The sequence below is a fragment of the Rhea pennata genome, chromosome 3 (assembly GCF_028389875.1).
Source record: "Rhea pennata isolate bPtePen1 chromosome 3, bPtePen1.pri, whole genome shotgun sequence".
Lineage (NCBI taxonomy): Eukaryota > Metazoa > Chordata > Aves > Rheiformes > Rheidae > Rhea > Rhea pennata.
Window position 1 is genome coordinate 19,695,459 of NC_084665.1, and position 21,077 is coordinate 19,716,535.

The following is a 21,077-nucleotide window of genomic DNA, read 5'->3' on the forward strand; positions in this document are numbered from 1 at the left end:
TACACCGTGAGCAACAGAGCTGACAGTGTTATCTTCCATTACGTGCCAACTTGCTCCAAAGTGCCACCCTTGAAGCTGTAATTTCAAATAACCGAAGAGGCTTCAAATCACCAGAGCCCCAATACAAAAAAAAAAAAAAAAAAAAAAAAGAAAAGAAAAGAAAAGAAAAAGAAAGAAAGAAAAAAAGAAAAGAAAAAAAAAGAAAAAAAAACCAACAGGGGAGGGATGATACAGGAAACATGTTAACTGCAAGGCCCAGATCCTGTTGCATCAACTAATACACATGGTTGTTGTCATGCCCTTCCCGTGAGCTTTTCTCAATTGTGTGTTCGCTGCTTAAGTGTAAAGCCACTCACTGCCTTGAGTGTTTCATGTCTGGGGTTTTCCATGCCAAAGTTGTGGATGCTGTAGAAGACTTGGAATCTCCTGCAAGTGGCCGAGCTTTGTAGTCGGTTTAGGGAAAGCATCATTCAGCCAAACCAAATAAAAGGATCCAACTTTGAATTGAGACACAATAGCACGTTCCCAGCTTGTGTTCCAGCTAGTCTGGTCCTTGAAAGTCCTTGAAAGCACAGTAGTTTTTGTGTAATTGGCAAGGCAGTAGAAAGATGCTACTCATATGGCATCACTGGAAAGAATGACTGGACAGGAGGCATACAGGATTGATATGGATGCTATGAGGCATTTTGGTTTTGAGGGTTTTTTTGTTTTGGAGTTTGGGCTTTTTTTTTTTTTTTTTTTCTTCCTTCTTGCTGCACCCAGCACTGAAAGTGTGTAGAGCCCTTGAAAAATTCCTTGTGGCCTACAAAAGTAGGAATGTCTTTCAACAGGAACTTGTGATATTGTTAGATGGAACCAAAGTACAATTTTAAAGGACTGTGGTCATGAGAGAAGCATTCACGATGCCTTGAAAATGGACAGCCCACCTGCATAGCTCAGAGGTTTCAAATAGCCATTGATATGCCCTAAAACAACATAAAGGCAGAAATGACATATGCCACAATCAGGATGCCAGCTACTGTCAGTATTTGAGGGGTTGTTTAGGCCCTTGTTTCTGTAACAAAATATGTGTATGATAGTTGTTTAAAGAAAGAAAACCACTGCATTGACTCACTTTGTACACATTGTGCATGAAAAATACTCCAGTTAAGTGTATTGTCAAACCATAGATATAGGAAATAATTTCTGTGTAAAAAGATATGCATTAGTAACTTCAGTGTAGGGTTACAAGGAGCTGGTTTTTTTAGCATTAATGCTGTCTGGAAAAAGAGGGTGCCTATTTCCATAGAATGGGTCTGCTAGAGCATCAGCAAAGGAATATGAAGATCAGTCCAAGACACTTCATTTCAGTGAAGCGATTCTAAATGTGGCCCTGGATTCGGATATTGAGGTAAGTAAGTGTTGTGCATCAACCTCGCTTACATCCTCCTAACCTTTGAGATTAGGCAGATTTAAACCAGAAGGCTTGGTTTGGGCCACCACGCTTAAAAAAAAAAATAAATAAATAAATAAATAAATTTATTATTAGGCTTGCAGTCGTCTTCACGAATGAGCCACTGGGGAGGGATTCTGTCTAGCTTAGGCCTGTGTTAGTGTCATACTGTCCACTCTTCAGCTCAATAAACTCAAAGAGGGCGTCCTCTCGTGACTATAGGAGCATTTCCTTATGCTGCAGTATTATGTATATATGATTGCAATTTTCATTTAAATAGTTTGTTTTTCAAAAGTATTTGTATTAGCAACTCAACTTTGTTTTCCTTATCTTATCTTTGAGTAGGAGCCTGCCCTAGAGCTTTTGCTGCCCTGCCTCTTATGTATTTTTTTGAGGGTAGACACTGATCCAGATGGATCAGACCACACAAAAACAAAAAGGTGCAATATTAATATGAGATTTTTCTAGTTGATGTTGTTATTAATTAGATCTGAGGCAGCAGCTCTGATTCTGCACAAATGCAGGTAATTTGGCGAGTTAGTGGCATTTCTAAAGAGGATCTAAAAGCACAAGCAACAGAAGATGTTGGTATGGTTGTGGGGGATGAAGGGGAGAAAGGAGGGCGTCCTAATAAAATGTGAGCAGTAAATAAGGAGCTAAACAAACTACTGCTTCTTAAACATACGTGTGTGTGCGTGCGCGCGTGCATTTTTATATTTTATATATATATATATATATATATATATATATATATATATATGTGCGTGTGTGTGTGTGTGTGTGTGTGTGTGTATGTATATATATATATATAAAAATGATGTTCCAGTTGGGGGAAATTATAAATTACTACTGATATTCTGTAGTTTGTGCTGGTTACTATGCATAAAGGTCTTCTTTTTTATTGCATTTCCTGCAATAGTGGTTGGTTTTATGGAAGGTCTCCTTCCAGTGTCCACAATGTAAAATGCCTTTTTACATCTAGAACCCAAAGGAATTCAGAAATCTCATTTTGGCTTATTTTTTTAATTAAAAAAAAAAATGCAAGCTCTTCCACAACAAGTATTTAGTTCAGTAGATTTTTTTTTTTTTTTTCCATGCTTAGCTCCCCACTTTATGGAAAACATTGTAAATAAATATCAATGTTGAGCAAATCTTGCAATTCAGAAACAAGATTTGGATTTTTTTTTTTTTTTTAATGATGTCCTTTTTTTTTAAAAGAAAGGAACAAAACCAATGATAAATAATTTCCATAAACTGCCTTGACCAACTGGGGCTTTGCTACTTCTGTGCAGGCTTCATCAAAGGAAACGTCACGTTTCCATCTGCAATTGCACTGCTTGACTTTAAGCAAGTGACTGTATGAACTGGTGTTTCCAAGATTTCCATGCCAGTAACAGCATTTTGTTTACTTACTTTCCACCATGCTGTAGGAGCACATCACTGGGCCAGTGTAAAGAAAGCTTTCCCTAATGATGACTGTTTGCTCAGCCACAAAACCAATTTACAGTCCAGCACTGTCAATTACTGTCCCACCTCAAATTGGCTGAAGGACTGAAAGGAGCTATGTAACAGTCCCACTTCATTTGCCAGTACCCACATGAGGGCTGCAGTTATCGCTGCTCTGGGTTGCAACATTATTAGCAGGAATCTGTTCAGAGCAGTAGGAAAGCAGCCTATGACCATCCTTCCCAAGGACAGGCAAAGTGACATGCAGGGCAGAGGGACACAATAGACACTTGGTTGTGGAAGGTCTCATCGCTATCAAAAAAACCCATTTGTGAGCTGAGGTAAACTGAGATAACATTTTAGGGGCTTGATAGAGTGTGTGAGTGTGTGTGTGAGAGAGAGAGAAGAGCTGAGTAATGATGAGACTGTCTTACACTGAGTGCGACAGTGCAAAGACAACAAAGGTACTTACAGAATCTGTTTTAGGCTTTCTGTTGTAATGTCTGAATGCATTAAGTGTTCATGTGTCTATCTATCTGTGCTCCCTTTTATACTGGGTTCATTCCATCACATTTCATTTAGATATATACCAATAGCAAGAACATTTTTGTCTGGTCATGAACTAGGAGTTTTTTCATTTCTGTGTCTGGAAAGATGCACCTGTTAAGGTCTGCATGCTCCAGTGACCAGAAGGTGCTTAAGTCACAGTAACGTCACCAGACCAAGGCCTCTAGTATGTGTGTAAATCCTGAATCCCCTTATTAAACCCCCTCCACACTAGGCTTACAGTGATATCTATCATCTCCTGGCATGCTGTAGGAAGGAAAACTGAAGTTACTTTAGCCCTCATAGTCGTTCTTGTCTAGAACTTATTTTTGAAAATAATCTTAGTATAATTGATTGAATACAAATGTCTGAAGTAGGGAACTTGTTTGAAGACTGTTAATAGATTTCATTGGCAATATTTATATTATGTTCTTATGTATCCTTCTTCACACTAGAGTGGAAAAGCAGGAAGCAGTACGATCTACCGTATGAAAGCACGAATGGGAGAGTCTTGTGCTACCACTCTCAGACTCTGAAAATGGCTTATTTCCATGTGGATGTTACCTGTTTCTTATAGATGTTAGGTAGGTTTTTCTGATTCTATGCTGATTTGTAAGCTGCTGAAGGTAAAATAGGCTGGAATGCCTGTTTATCTACCCTGCCAGCTGTCCATTCATTGTCTTCCTTTTTGCTGCTGAGTCTTGATTCTCCATCCTGTGCCCTGGAGGGCTGAAGCAAGGCACAAGGTTGGGTTGTTCTGCTTCCTCCTGGAGTGCTGGAAGGAAAGGGGGGCTGGAGGGGGCTCTGCTGTGGCAGGGGTGGAGGGGCAGGCACAGGTTAAACGCTCAAGGGCAGCAGTCAGTGGCCTGCTGGCGTTCTTCTCCCTGCAGAGTGAGGGGAGGCGGCCTCAGTGGGAGCCCCCACAGCAGCGGACACAAGTCATTCAGATAGAGCGTGGCACATGAGGTCTGAAATAGCTATGAAGACTTTAACTTTGCATGTCTGCTCCCGTTGCTAAGCTAGCAGCTTGGCAACAAGAACCTTGACATAGGAAAAGCATAGAATATAGCCTTTCACAGCTGCAAAGACATCATAAATTGCCCCAAACCCATCAGAAGGAAATGTCTAAGTTGTCTGCATCTGGTTTCTTTCAGTAACAAAGCTTCATTAGTAATGTCTGTCTCATGTACAGCAGCTTATGCAACACTGTCTATAAAGGAAGGGCCTGTGCACTTCAGGGATACTATGAAGAAAAATATTAATATATGGTCATTGAGTATTTTGTATTGAATAGTGTATTTGTATTGTAAACAAGTGTAGTGAACCAAAAGGCATGAAGATAAATAAAATGACTGTTACTGGCTTTGCTTGTGTTAGGTTGTTCATTGACATCTCTGCAATGATTGTATCAACATCAGTTCACTTCTGTACAATGTAATAACAAAGGGAGGTCTGGACATGAATTTTTCTTGTTAAAGTTAAAACACAAAACACACACACATAGACACCCCACACACACCCCACAATGCACACCTATATATAAAGGAGCAGCCGTGTTAATAAACTGAGACAGTCATATTCCTGGCTAGCAGTAGCTAGTTTAAGACTTGTTTACTTTGCAGATGTAGCACTTCCAAGGTTATTTCTCACAGAGGAGATGTGAGTGATTTTGCTTTCTATTAGAAAGCACCAAGGCTTTCACATGAAGGAAAAGGCCAGTGTAAGAGGAGAACAAAATACATGGTTCAAGAAAGTATTTGGATGTTTTCATTCTTAAATGTATATATTCTAGGACAGCATTTTAATTTGTGTCTGAACATTGACTTTGAGTAGCTCTAATTATAAGCTGTATTTAAAACAGTGGAATGCTATGGCTAAATCCTGTGACAAACATAGGAAGAGCTAGCTCCTGCCCTGAAATGCATTATTTTTCTCTCCACCAACCCCCAGCCTTGCACCAATCTTACACTTTATGTTGCTGCTTTCTCAAGAAAAGATCCTTGAAAGTAGGAGATTTGTTTATAAAACTTACTCTCCTTCACTTACTTGTCCCACTGCAGGCTTATTAAGGTGTTTTAGTTAATGAGATCCCCCCCCAACCCCCGATCAGTGTCCCTGGTGTGGGCATCAAGCAGCCACCTCTCCCTCCATCCTCCCACACTTCAGTTCCTCCCTGTCATCTTGACTGAAAAAGGAGCTCTCCTGTGGTCTGCCATGATCCCAGCTAGGCACTGGGCAACCACCACAGACTGGTTTGCATCACTGTTGGCCGGCATTTTTCTATTTTCTCCAGAGCTGTCTGCCTGCAGCAAGACAGGAAAACAAATGCACGTTGGAACTTTGCTATGTGGCTTTCATGGATAACGGTCTCAGTTTTCACTTGACATTTGACATGGGTTCTTCAAAATTTGAATTCTCTATAAACCATGCCACAAATGCTGGACTTGCCACCCATGCAACCCTCAGGTAGTAGAGCCAGCTCATCACAGACACTATGTTCTGTTTTGCAAATCCACAGTGCCAGTCTTGGCTCCTTGAGCCTCAGATCTTGCTGGATACCCGTGTTTAGCCCAGGCCCCTGCCCAGGAAAACATAACATCTGCAAAACTATCACTGAATCCAACTGGACAGAACTCACTGAAAATAAATTCTCCATCTTGGGACTCTTCAAGGAAACATTCCTCCTCCTGTCACACCTGTGCGCTCACATTTCCAGCCAGTTTCCATCAAAGCTGGAAATGTTTCAGTGCTGAGAGCCCTGAAGAACTACCTCTGCTGAAACAAGGCCCCAGAGCTGTGCTGCGGAAAAAGGTAGAGCCTCCGAGTCAGCACAAGCAGCACAGAACTGCTGGGGACCATTTGTTTGTTTATTAAATGAATAATATTTTTCTAATGTATTTCATGGAGACTTTGAAGACCACCTGTCTTCTAACAGGTTCAAGGGCTACAATCCTACAGGCCTCAGCACAGCTAGTTTTGCTACCCCATTCAGCATAGCACCTAATTCTAAACTTCAGTGCCAGTTATTTTTCAGAATTTTATGATACAAAGTGTCTTCTGAGTTGGGAAAAAGAATTATGGCAACTTACTTACCTTGAATTAAAGGAAGCACACATCCTCTCACATCACTAACTCAACGATATCCATCAGAAAACTTCCCTAGAAGTGGGAGACTGATTTATTTCCATTTCAGGCTGCATATAGTCACAGGGCTTCCCATTTCCCCACAGAAGATTCTCAGTGGTTCTGAAATAACTCCGTACTGGTAACAGTCCCAAGTCACTCTGAGCTACAGCCCTATACCCTGATTATAGTGAGAGCTGTCAGGAGAATCTGTGGCTAGCTGATGCTGAAACTGAAGGGCAAAGCACACTACACCAAAGCTCAGGTAATGTCTCTGCTCTTCTCTCTACCCTTCCATGCGGCAGAGTTCAAAATCCTGCGGTTTAGGCCAGCCGAGGCCACCGAGACACCACTTCCAGCTGAACTGGGCACAGCTACATAGCCTGCTACTGTAGAAACTGCAGCCTGGCATAGACTTGGATAAAGAAAAGTTACCAGCGAATTGGAAAATTACAGAATCACAGAATCGGTAAGGTTGGAAAGGACCTCTGGAGATCATGTAGTCCCACCTCCTTGCTCAAGCAGGGTCACCTAGAGCCTGTTAGACAGGATCACATCCACATGGGTTTTGAATATCTCCAGAAAAAGAGACTCCACAAGCTCTCTAGGCAACCTGTCCCAGTGCTCCGTCACTCTCACAGCGAAGAAATTCCTCCTCGTATTCAAGTAGAACTGCCTGTAATTCTTGGAAAGATGTTGATCGCCTACATGTTCTTCTGTGCAAGACGTGCCACACAAGTGCAACACTTACTTATTTCCCTGAGCACCTCCTGAAGAACTCCAGCTACTCCTCAGAAAAAGCACATATATTCATATATTCATTCCATTTCATGAGACAGAAAAATAAGAGTGTTTCTAAAAATTCTATTTTAGTTTAATAACCAAACAGGAGAGTGAGATTGGGATAAACCAGAGAAATGTGTTCTACACTTGTTTGATAGCTGGTAATTCTGCCCCATGCAGCTAAAGATATTAAAAACTTCTGGTATTACTGCTCTGTTTTGCACTCTACCCTATTTACGCAATTTGTAAGTAAAAATAAAAAATGAAAGCAAGTAAATGCACATGCTATAATGACCTAACATAAATTCTCTTTGAAACACTGTTCACCAGGGTTTGATTTTACTAATAACAGCAAGAAACAGATTTTGGACAAAGTTCAGTACATCACTTGCATTTCAGTGCATCTTCAAATATAAAGCATTATTTTCTTTACATTCAAAATTTACAGCTTTTATATTCAATTAATAACTCCCATAAATTAGAATACAGTCCAGCTTTTAAATACAGGTCAGGAAAAATAGCTACAGCAATATTTAACATAATAGTAGACTTCTGTCTAAAAATAGGATATTACACTGTAATTTAAAGTGTCACTTCTTTCAAGTAGGTAAAAGCAAGCAGATCATTCAAGAATAAAATGACTGTTCTGGAACATAAAAACACCCTGATAACCTTCAGTAAGATACTGTTTACATATTCTGAGCAATTAAAATACATTATATGCTTAAAATATGGGCAAAATACTAGCCATTTAAAAGGCTGAGATGCAAATAATGTCACATCACAATGTGTTCTAATGATGTATCTAAAACCATCCTGAATTTAACATAAGACTCTTACAGGAAATTTACCCTGGAAACTGTTCTACAGGAAACAAATAGAAACATCTATCACAAACTAATCAAATGTTAATAGCTTGCTTGAAAGCCCTGCATATAATCCATACCACTGGCAGGAAGAACCACGCTGTATTTATACAGACTTAATATTTAAGATGCAGCTATTATGTATAGTTCCACTCTAGGTTTATTTGCATTAAAAACTGTGATACTCACATCCTGCAGCACTCCAAACAAACCTATCTTTTAAAATGAGGGAAAACCCTCCAGGAGAGTGCAAAGTGCATTAGTTTGAAGAGTGCTTCTCATACATAGCTCCTTCTACAAACGCCTACAATAAAAAGTGCTTTTTACTATGCAGACTGACATGAAGTATATTTGTGCTTTTTAAAGGCTTTTTAATCAATTGCTGCTGCTCCCTAGGATAGCCACAGATACTTTTATTTATCAGCCCTTTTGTCTTCTAGAGGGGAGAATGGGAGGGGGGAAAAGAGGTGGGATATATGAATGATAAAAATGTGCAACTACTTCACAACTGCTGGAAACAAAGTCTTTTTTCACTTGCTTATTGCTAGCGGCGGGTACTGATATTGACCAAGTGCCTAGTAAACAGATGAATGTCACTTATTAGCCACCTCCTCTGTCAAAAGCAGCCAATGCACAAAGTATCAGCAGTGGAAGAAAGTCATTTAAATACTGCATGAATCACAAGCAGCTTCAGAGAACATTAGATATATTTGCATTCTCCTACTGGAACATTATTCAAACAACACAGCATCTGAAACCCAAGATGCTTTTGCAATAACCTTCCCAGGCAAGGGCTGTTTCAATAAGAGCAATGGAATAGTGGTTTTACTGCTTAATGTGACTGAATTTTTTTTTCTTAATGTATGGATGTTTGTGTATGTGTGCACACAAACACACACATATGTAAAATGCAAATGTGGGTTCAATAGTTTAAAAATAAGCTGGCATTCAAAGAGAGGGTTCTTGTGTGCTTTAAAAACTTATTTTCCATTGTATTAGCACCTTTGGCTCAGCAAATGTCATCCACAAGCTTTGCCCCATTAATCCCACGATAGGTTACTCTACTAGGTCGCACCAAGACCCCATGGTTCGGCTTACAGGTGAAATAGCGCTTTTCCCCCACAGACCCATCATTCTTTCCCTTGGCGCTTCTGAGTTCAAGCCCAAGCCATATCCCCGGTGCAAATTCTGTAGGACCAATGTACCTGATTGTACCCATTTCATTGGAGCTGGTTAGAAGAACCTGAGAGCCTTCGTGCAGCTTCACTGGTCCCTCAGTGTTAGCTGTAGCAGTATTACTCCAGCTGCGCCTTAACACAGAGCTCTTAGATCTGGTTTAAAAAAGCAGAAAACAAAAACAAGCCTTCTCTGTATGAAGCATCCAAGGCAATGCAAATATATAATTCAGTGAAGTGTGTGAAAAAAAACTCAAACCTCTTAAAAATGCTTTTGATCTCACATCAATGCCAAAATATGTAACAACATTAATACAGTAGTAAACAGTACTCAAATACTTGGAAAATCAATTTCCTTTCACTTGATGCTAGGATCCACAATATTTAGGATAATGGACAGCATCAGTAAATTAAGTGGTACAAAACATTTTAGAGGGTGCTTGAAAGAGTTTAACCAAACCAACTTGTAATGCATAAGGCTTGGTCGGATAAACAGGACACAGGGAAGTTCTTTAATGAGACTTTGTGAACTTCACACACACAGCTGTGTGAAACCACAAGGATTTGGAGAATATGCATACAGTGACTGAATGATTGGAAAACAATCTTTTTGCCTGCTTGAATCCAGGAACTGTACTCCTAGACAACACTGAAAAATATTTCTGGCTAATTTTGGAAGAAAACCAAGAATGTATAAAGGTTTACATACTATAAAGGCATAAAGATTTTCTTTTCTTCTGAACTAGAAACAGTAAAGTTAACAGCCAGCCTACCCATACATTTTAATCAGAAGCACACTCACCTAACAAAGGAGTTTCTTCTGTTTATCTCTTTCTGTGAAGATGCAGAAGTTGTGCTTAAACTGCGTCTGAAACCTAAGCGGAGATGTTAATAAGCTATGTAGAACTTTCAAAAACCAAACAAAAACAAACAAAAAAACACGTTTTCTTTCACGACGCTTTTGCTTCATTTGCAACACATTGCCCCCTCCTATTGGGAAAATAAGTGATGAAATTTCTCATGAAAATAAGTGTTAGTAATATGTTCAGATTTTCTAAATTGACAGAAATTAGATTAAATAAACAGAATGAGGTTGATTGGAAGCATCCCTTCCACAAAAAGTTTAGAGAAGAAAAAAAAAAAAACACTACTTCAAGTATTTCAGTAAAGTTTTAGCAGTTCAACATGGACCTCCTTCCCCACACTGATCTACTCACCAATCTAGGCTTACTTTAAGGAACAGATTCAGATTATAGCCAACTATGACTAGAATACAGTGTTGTAATATGGGGAGAGTGTCATTTCCTTATGAAAACAGTATTAACTCTGATGTAATCATTTACACAACGGCAGAGTTAACAACAACATGGTTCTCCACAGTTCCTTCTGCAGAGATCCACTGCAGGGTCCATTTTAGGAAGGTAATAGCAAAGAAAATTGCTGGCATTTGGGTTCTCTCAAAACCTACTGCTCTTTCAGAGGTTTTTTCCTGCTGTCGTTTCTGGCTGTAGAATGGTCTGTAGGCTACATAAGCCAAATCACAAGTGTCTTATGCTCCTACCTGGAAAACTGTGATTTAGTTTATTCAATGAACTTTCTGTGAGAGAATCCAGAGAACCTGTTAATCTGAAAAACAGTAATACAGCAGCCGTTCAGAAGAAGTCATTTCAATTAATTTGTAATAGAATTACTACTGGAATTCTCTGTAGATTAAGTTGTGATTCTTTCCCTTCTCCCTCCACTCCCAAAAGACAATAACATTTAATTGTAATCAGGCTGGTATATCACAGATGTCTATATCAACCCACTTTATCTAAATTACTAAAGAAAGCAATAAAGGATATGCAATTTTGAGGCAAAGTTCTCTGACAGTTTATTGAGCAAGAAACTTCAGGGAAAGATAAGAGAGTATGTTTGGCAGAGCAACTGGACACAAACACGGGAGGAAAGAGCACAGTACTGCTTTTGAGGTTCCTCCAGAAACCTAACAAAGGGGCTATGAACAAACTTGGTGGATGCTTTGGATCCTCTGTGCAGTAAGCAGGAATGAGAATGGTACTTCTGGTCGTGTCCAAGGGCAACTTTCTTTTATAGTTGAATTTTACTCACAGCCCCGAGCAGGACTGGGTCATGAATGTAAAGTTTATAGGCCCTGGAATGAAAATACTTGAAGTGGCTGCAACAGAAATGGGGATCTGTATTTCCAATTTATACTCTTGTTTCAAAAAAACAGTCTGAAACCAACAGAATCTATAAACCTCCATCAGCAGCAGCAGAAAGGTATTACTCCCATAAGTGCTGCAAAACTTTGTTTCCCAACAAAAACACACTAAGAAAATGTTTGGCAACACAAACAGCAAAAGCGGCTCAGTGCTCACCTCTGTACACGAGATGGTGGTGCAAATATACCGTATCTAGGAAGACAACTGAAGTACTGAACACCTCCCACTGAACCATCATTCTTACCATGAGGTTTGTCCAATTCAATGCCACACCAGAATCCTGCAAGATTTAAAATGGTAAAATTGTGGGGAGTTTTTTTGTTTGTTTCTTTGTTTTTTTGACTAAAACACAGGCTTTCCTTTACCTAGACTGTCGGCATTCACCCTCATAAGGGAAACAGTTTCTAACATTCAATATTTATAATATTATAACTGTGCTAAAGTTATGTATCATAATAAATCTAAAGATTATTAGCATTTTTTATATATGTATAAATGTTTAAGAAAAGTAATAACATTTTAATTAGCATAGAAAATTTAAAACCTTTGATGTTCATCTTGAAGCAGAATGGAATGTGACTGAATGTAACAGTGGCTATTTGACAAAAAGGAAATATGAACGGGCAGTAATGGTGGTTCAAGTTTCCCCTCTTCAGTCGCCTGACCCCATGGTTTATGCCTCATCTGAGATCATCAACAGTAAAATTAAAATTTTGATATTAATTCATTCATTTTCTCCATTCAGCAAATAATAATGAATATAATTTGCAAGGGTGATTATATGATATTGAGAGAAGGGTATAAAATCAGAATTGGGCAGCAGTTCATCTCATACAGAACACTGAATAGGCATCAAGATGTTAATAAGTTTGATCATTCATAATCTGTGATAAATGTGAGCTAATTAAAGGAGCTAAATTTCATACTCCATTAGTAGTCCTTATGCTATCTATCCCTGAAAGATTTTAAATTTAATTCAAGTCACTTGGTACTAAGGTAGTGGATATAATGGTAATACTAATTATCAGCTCAAGAAACTCAAGAATGTCAGCTTATGATTTAGAAGGGTTCAGTATGTCAGAAGTTCTCCCTTTTCTGTCTTCAGAATTTAAGAAAGATCTGCATTGCAGCAAAATGAATAGGAAATAAAGTTTTGGCAACTTCCCAGAGCTTTGATTCATTTTAAAACAGCAATACTTAAACAGCAATATTTAAAAATGCCACTGTTACATTTTCCATAAATTACTGGTTTTGCAAATGGTAAAGAGCTGCAGTCTTTCCATTCTCACTTGTTAAAATACTATGTTTTTCCTAAAAAAAAAAAAAAAAAAAAAAAAAAACAAACAAACAAAAAAAAACTTCACTAATTTGAAGGAAAAGGGGAGGAGACTTAAACCATCAAATAGCTAAATAGCTTACTGATTTTACACTTGCTATAATGGAACAATAAAGCAACAATATGAAGGAAAGGTTGATCACATGAAAGTGTGGAATTAGATCATAGGAGTATCTTAAGCAAGGACTGCCTAAAATGAGATTGGGGAAATGGGAAGAATGGAAAAAAAAAAAAAAAAAAAAAAAAAAAAAAAAAAAAAAAAAAAAAAAAAAAAACCACCACACACACAGTTTGTACTTCTACCTTAACATAGCTTCTACCTTAATATTTTTTCTTAATATTGATGCCACCAAGTGTCAAGACAGGGTATTGTCACTCACATACCAATCAAGTAGACTTTATTTAAGTTAAATTCAGTGCAAAAATGCTAATCATCTTACCCAGCGTCAGTACTTAACAACTCTGCATTAATCTTGCAATTATAAGATTGTAAGTAAGAACAGAGAACACACTGAAGTAATTTGGTTAGCAAGAATGAGTATTCAAAAATTAGTTTCCATAATTTAGAGCAAATCCAGACATGTGGATTCACTGCAATGTGTTTTTTAGCAATGGAGGAGGAAGGAGGAAAAATACAAGAAAAAGGAGTTTAGGGGTGTTTTTAAGATACCTGTAACCTTCATCTGTCCTGTGACCTAAACATTTGTCAGTCTGAAATCAGTTAAGATTGAAATGTTTGCACCCTCTTAAAGAACTAATAACATAAAAATGAGACAGCTATATGATATGGTAGAGTACCAAAATTGCAAGAGATAAGCTGAGTCAATAAAGCTGCAGATGAAAGTTAAGTAAAGGCATGTGATCTCAATAAACTACACATCACTGAGACTAAACTGAAGATTTTCAGAAAGCTTTGTAACAATACATACAATTTTAACATCAGAATAGTTCTCCTAATTGAACAACATAAATGGACGAGTAAAAGTCACATTTAAATCATTACTTTTTCTTTGCTGTCTTGTATTAAATTTAAAAAATATTCAATGAAACAAAGGAGAGGGTGAAAACTTCAGCACAAGCCAGTGGAGCTTCTTTGGAGGGAGTGTGGGTTCTTGTAGTGTTTGTGCCCTCCCATGCAACCTATCCAATAGTGATTATACAACATACGCAAAGAGTGTGCAACTACCTGGTGCAAATTTTGTCGTCCCATAGAATCTAACAGTGCCTGTTCTCTGTCCTACCACCAGTACTCTGTCTCCGAGTTGAATTTCTCTCTCATCAGAAGGATTTTTCCTCATAGCTGGAGAAGAACAAGATCTCAAATTAGTGAAATTATATCTTTAAAATTCAAGATCTTAATAGCCAGAAAGCCAACTAACTGGTCAAATAGAGTATCTACCTTTGACACAGCGCACCTTTAGCATGTAGCAACTTACCACACATTAGGCTTAGACAAAGAATTGCTTCAGCATGAAAATTGTGGACTACAGTCTTTTCTCTGCAGTTGAAAGGTATGTTGACAAGACATGACTATAACATTTTTCTGCTAGCAGATTTTCTAAAACATTTTTTAATAAGTTAGAAAATTTAAATTTATACATTAACACTTTGCAAACTTTGAACTACCTGAAATTCTGAAACAACACAAGTACTTCTACATAAGTATTCAATGCAGTGGTGGACTTCCACTCATGAATATACACCTTAATAAAACAAACAATACCAGCACTGATTTTAGATGTGGCAGAAACTGCTCTAATCGCTGTCCTTTTACTGCTGCCAGTTGAGTTCTGTTTTTTGGAATAGTTCTGTTTGCGTTCTAGGGAGGTAGTAGAAGAGGAAGAGCTGCTGGATCCAAAAGCTGAAAGACATAAATGGAGACAGTCTTTCAGAGATCATATTCAGGAAAGCACAGATTAAGCAGAAGGGAAAGTTTCTGTAAAGAACTTATCTGTTCTTTCTTGTGGGCAGTATACAAAGCAAAGGGCCAAAAAACTGGAGGCGTTTTAAGGAGTAGTTTACACTACCATCTGTCAGGAATGAAATAGGTACACCTGACCCTGCCTCAGGAATAAGGTGATAGTTTGGGGCTTTTAGAGACTTCTTCCAGAATTACTTCTGTTATTCTATGAAAGTTTTTGTAAACAGTCCCAAGCATATTTGTTAAAATACAGGAGTTTAATAAAAAAGAGATCTTACCCCCTTTCTTTCAGCAGCCACCTTATTAAACATTTGATGAGAAATGGAAAGAAGGTGGTAACATGTGAGTGAATCATTGTGTGGATGAAAATCTACTGTATTCCATTACATACAGTATTAATATTAAAATCTGTACTATAAAATAAGAACGGAAAATATGTCACTTTTATCTCCATTTGCAAATCCTGATGTCTAAGTTGTCCAGCAAAATTTATGCTCAGCTTTCCTCCTTCCTTTTCAAGTCTCTTCTCAATTCTTTCTCTTCCCTACCCTTTTGTCCAAAATAAGGCAAGGTGCAAGAAGACAAGTTATATACTGTGCCTCAGTTTCTCAATATGAAAAATTAAGATAATACTAATTACTAATTATCAGACTTTCCAGAATGCTGAGAGGCTTAATTCATTAGTTTTTGCAAAGCACCTTGAGATCAACATTGGGTTAGTGATAAGAGGAATTCAATATTAACACAATTTAATCCTCTAATTTGGCAAAAAGATAAAGAATGGCAAAGAGGCTGTAGGTCATAGCAAAAACTTAGGTATCTGGAGGCAGAGAACAAAAATCTGAAGACTCTAAAATTAAGATACTGGCTGCAGCTATGTTACAACAACAACAAAAAATGCAACTATTAAATGCATTTAATGGTGACTGAACAGGCAAAATTCAATGCCAATTCCAAGGTATAAAAATACACAAGTGTGTGTGCAGGCATGCACTAGCATTCTATATTTGGAAATCAGATTAGAGAGATTCATTAGAGGCCAGACTACCTAGCATCTTTACATAAACTCAACAAAAATTGCCGGTACAGCAACACAGAAAACTAAGCCTGCCATGGACATGCTTCATTTATGAGAAATCATGGGCGAGAGGGGAAGGGAGAGCAGAAGGGGCCTTCTCAGGTCACATAATCCATTCTTCTGTCATCAGGCAAAAACAACTGTTTGATCATTCCTGAAATGAGCATTTGATCTGTTCTTAAAAACCTTCCATCAAGAAGATCTTACAACTTTACCAGTAATGCATTTCATCACATGATATCTATACTGTTACAGGTTTTGTTCCCCAATATAAGATCTAAATTACTGCAGTTTTAGCTCAAGATTTCTTGTCTTACCCTCTTTACACATGCAGAATAGTTTATACTTTTTCTTGTCTTGCATTTGAAAGCTTCATGTTTTATCACTCAGTCTTCTGTCCTTTTAACCACACAAATCCCATTAGTCTTTTCACATAAGTCATGTTTTTTATATTTCTAATTATTGTGGTGTATTCTCTGAATTCTCTCCAGTTGGTTCACATCTTTTTGTGAAATGCGATGCCTAAAACTAGACATGGGGCTTTAGCTAGGGCATCAACTGTGCCTAATAAAGCATCCAGATTACTTCACATATCTCATGGCTGATGCTCCTTTTAATACCTTCCCATATATTATTCCCCTTTTTGCAACAGTATGACACTGGTGACTCATTCTTACCTTATAATAACTCAATAACCCCAGTTCCATGCCTACAAAACTATTACCTGGCATATCATTCCCTGTGTATGTTTACAGAACTGACTGTTCCTGCTTGGCTACAGAACTGTGCAGTCCTTAGTTCTCTGCATCATTTTCTCCCCTAAGTTCTTCTTCCAATTTGTCAAGATTTTTTTTTTTAATATTAATCCTCTCAATTATCTACCAGACATCACCTGCATATTTAGTGCTCAGACTCTCCATTCCCAGCATCTTAACTGTAGATCAAAAAATTACCAGCTTTATCATAAACTCCAGGAAAACTCTGATATAGCCTTCCAGTTTGACAAAGAACTACTAATAGCTACTTTCCAAGTTGAATTTCCCAACAGTTCTGCACTCACCTTACAGTAGTATCATCTAAACCACTAAATCCCCAGATGAGGCTTGCATTCACATCATTTACAGCCTGCAAAGCCTTTGGAGTCCTTTTAATTGTGTCTATTATATCCATCAAGCTAAGACACTGTACCGCAAATTAATTTCATTACATGACCAGCAACCTGAAGATCAAGCCTTTAAGTGCTCTTCACGAACAATGCACTGGAAACCCTGTCTGCACAAGAAGTATTTTAGCTCACTTCTGAAAAAGGGTCATATAAGACAGTGCTTGAGCATCTCACCCTACGCTCTTCCCCAGGTCTCTTCCTCACAACTGTTCAATGACCAAGGATATAAAAAGATGCTTTTTTTCCAAAAAGAAACTCTTCAAAGTCATACTTGAAATTATTTCAGAGAAATACTGCTCTTATAAACACTTGCAATATGACTTATAAAGGAAATTTTTACAGTATGTTAAAGACATCCCTGAAAGGAGGCACCTTTATGTTTTTAAGTTCAGCACACAAATTTCATACAGCAGAAGTCACTAACCAATTCTGAATATAGATAATTACAGAGAATGATTCATATTTAAAAGGAGGCTAAAAAAAAAAGTAGAATTTCTTTTTTATATATAGAGTTTGTTACTATGAGTCTTACATGATACAATGCCAAGATTGTTAAGTGCTGTCAGACCATAATTCTTTATTATGTAAAGCTCAAACATGCAAGTGGCAGGAGAGAATAGAACATGTACATAGTTCTCCATCAAAATATGTGCAGCAATGATATATGGCACAAGGTCTCCCTCAGAAACATAGGAAGGTGAGACCCTCTGTAAAAACATTTACTAACAAGATAGCTTTCGGCTTTAGGAGCTTGTCTTTATTACTGCCCATGTATTTTTACAGAGGTTATTACCAAGGCAATACAGCATGCCAAATGTCCACACTAATTACTCTTGCTCCTAGTAAACTATTGTATGCTATGCACTAATGTGCTTGGAACTTAAATACAGGCAAGCAACTGTTTTTATAGCATAGATGCAGGGCTTTCGAGGAGGGAAGATAGCAATTGTACTCCCTCTCCCCTACCCAAAATTTTGCGCAATATGTTAAAAAATAAAATGAACATATTTACCTTCTTTTGCAGGTACAGTTTTTGCCCTGTCTGCAGTCATACAGGTGGTTTCAGAACTACTGTCTTTTTTTAGTGCAGTTAAGCCTAGAATAAAAAAATATTCAGAGACAATTAAATATACATGTCCTGACAATGAACAATAAAGGTCAGGTATGAAAACAGTTAGACAGATTTGTAAATTACTGGATAAATCAAGTCATTTCCACTTCATCATTTCAATTTCACTGTGCTTCACACATGACAGATGATTGTAATCTTTAGAAAAGGCAGTAGTATATATTAGCTTATATAACAGCATACTATAGCAGGGACTCCTACTTGTAGTCTTCACTCAATTCAGTAAAACTACTTATCCCATGTGGACATCATGGCAAACCACAGCCATTGTATTTGGATTCTCCCCCTTCTCTTCACCCATTTCCTATGATGATACCTATATGCACTCTCACTCACAGAACCCAGGACATTTGATTGCAACTGTAACGTTTCTTAGCCTCTATATGGGTAAAACAATACATCAGATTTGTTCTAATAGACCAGCAGAGGTCCAAAAGATCTCACTAAACTATAAAAAAGTTACTTGTCAAATATTAATGCGTATATTGAAGTAGTTTAAATTAAATCTTTCAAACACTTATATTTATTATGTACACAATACCCAAAAATACGAAATTAATGCTAGTGAATAGTATACTTCAAGTAGTAAAAGTAATTTCTGCATTAAAGATTACATATAAAATCAAAGTTTTGCAATCAAATCTTTAATCAGGCTACAAATAATGAAGTATGCTAATACCAATTTTAAGTAAAAAGCCTAACTCTTACAGCCACCATGTTGTGAAATGTATACGAAATAATACTGCCACCTAAGTTATAATTCATGAACAGTCATTCTGCATTTCAAACAATTTTCTACCCGAAGTCAATAAAGAACAAACTTACCTATGATTTCTCCCTGCCCATTATGAAAAAAAAAAATTATTTAACTACATTGCTCAGCTTAATTCAGCTACATGAAAAAAAAACTAGTTTGCAAGTGTATTCTATTTTCAAAAGATTTTATATTTCATCCATTAAAGCAGCAGATCAAAAAAACGTAGTGTTTATGACTGATAACACATTTCTCACTTTGATCACAGTAATCCTTTTTCTAAAACCTGAAAAAGAACCATTATCATCAATTGAATCTGATGGATTATTCAAATCCAGTAGAAACAAATCAAATTTTAAAGTCTCCATACAGTATTATAAGTAAATTTTACTTTGCAGTCTATAATATCTACAAAAAGTATATTAATTGTTTTTTTGGATCATTACAAACCAGTGTACTGCAGGAACAAAGTTTAAAGGAAAGAAGAAATTTAATCTGCTGACGCATGTAAACACTGCAAAACAAAATATTGCTTTATCCTCCCACTCCAGCCAGTGAATCAGCCTGGCACATTAAGTCTAATGGACCTTTCAGCACAAGAACATCTCACAAACAACAGCCTGAAGATAATTGGGTTTGGATGTAACTCTGTTGGGTAGATGATACATAATTCACTCTGATTTTTACCTAAAATAAGTATCAAGTGTTTTAAATTTACAAAGTCAGTTGTGTGCCTTTGTGACAAAGAGGGTAGTTTATCATTGAACTATCCTGAATACACTGTCTTTGACAATAGAAACACTCTTTTCCATTAGTTTAACAGTTTCTAAACAGTTCACACTAAATTGGATCAAATACTGAAAAATATTTAACAGAAAAATCAGCTTAAAGCTGCTCCTGAACAGTACTGCAAACAAGCTATTTGTTCTGAGAAGCATTTTTTGCAGGACATTGGTTTATAAATAGCTTAACTCTTGTACTATTTGTAAATACACATGATTAAGGCTTACTTCCCTCTCAGTCTATATAATGAAGAGTTACATAAATCCTCCAAAATGTTGCCAAAAAGTATTATGCATGTCTTCTGCAGCCTGTCATGTTATTTCTATATGTTGCACATTACTAGTAAAGAGAGGAACATGTTAGGGCACTTAAGCAAACTTCTTTAGAATGTGCGTGTGTGTGTGTATCTCCTTTCATCCCTTAAGCTGTGCTGCCTCAGTATGAGTAATCAAAGCAGGATTCAAAAAGCAAAATAAATACTAATGCAATATATTTAATGACATTATTATTTAGCCAGCCAGCCACAGGGCCAAATCATGCATGGTGGGCACTGTATGTGCACACAGCAGCAAAGAATCAATATTCCAAATACCTTAAAATCTGAACAGATGAGAAAAGATGCATCATTCCTACTAAGCAAGCATGCAACTAATTAACAGAAGGATTTAGTAATTCGAATAAATTACTAAGAGACTGAAACAGAGCCAGGGACTGAGTCTACAACTCCAATCAGTAGACTGAGATCTTATTACAAGGACATCTGTTTTCTTCTAATTTGCCTCTGATTTCACTCCGATAAAATAATTAACGGAGAGAATATAATCAATCAAACTGTTCCTTGACTATTTTGCCCAAAAATAAACTAATCATTTTCTATACATATAGATAATTGTATAAATTTTCACTGATCTCAGTGAGATCTTTCAAGTTATTCAGGAAGAACTTAGTAAACAAAACCACCCAGTTTTAGACATCTGACTTATATCACAGCCAGTCAGAAATTACTGTAAAGGGTTGTGAACAAATGCTGCAGTGAACTTTTTTCATACAGTACATAAAGATCCCTCACAGTATATCAGATCACCATAACTAACATCTCAGAACAAGTTGACAGTTTCCCTGGCTCAGCTTCATTACGGCTGAGACTCTGAAAAGAGCATCACAGTTTTAGCACAACTGGTCAAAGGTTTGTGTGACCACGTTCTGTGCAGTCACCTGCTTATGCAGTTACTGAGGAAGAGAGAAACTGTCATAGTATACCCATCTTGTAAAGCAAGTAACATAAAACAGAAAATTCAGATGGTAATTGAGGAGCCTG

At 37.3% G+C, this 21,077-nt stretch overlaps 1 protein-coding gene across 1 annotated transcript in view; it reads right to left on the reverse strand.

Moving 5' to 3' along the window:
* Positions 1–7,693: 7,693 nt before the first annotated feature.
* Positions 7,694–21,077, reverse strand: part of CLIP4 (CAP-Gly domain containing linker protein family member 4) — a 30,574-nt gene continuing 17,190 nt past the window's right edge. The window contains exons 10-16 of the mRNA XM_062573544.1: positions 18,106–18,189; positions 14,653–14,790; positions 14,116–14,229; positions 11,750–11,873; positions 10,933–10,997; positions 10,174–10,246; positions 7,694–9,527 (exon numbers count right to left, since the gene is read on the reverse strand). Coding sequence (XP_062429528.1) covers positions 9,206–9,527; positions 10,174–10,246; positions 10,933–10,997; positions 11,750–11,873; positions 14,116–14,229; positions 14,653–14,790; positions 18,106–18,189 — 920 coding nt within the window. The 3' untranslated portion in view covers positions 7,694–9,205. The remainder of the gene's footprint in view (positions 9,528–10,173; positions 10,247–10,932; positions 10,998–11,749; positions 11,874–14,115; positions 14,230–14,652; positions 14,791–18,105; positions 18,190–21,077) is intronic.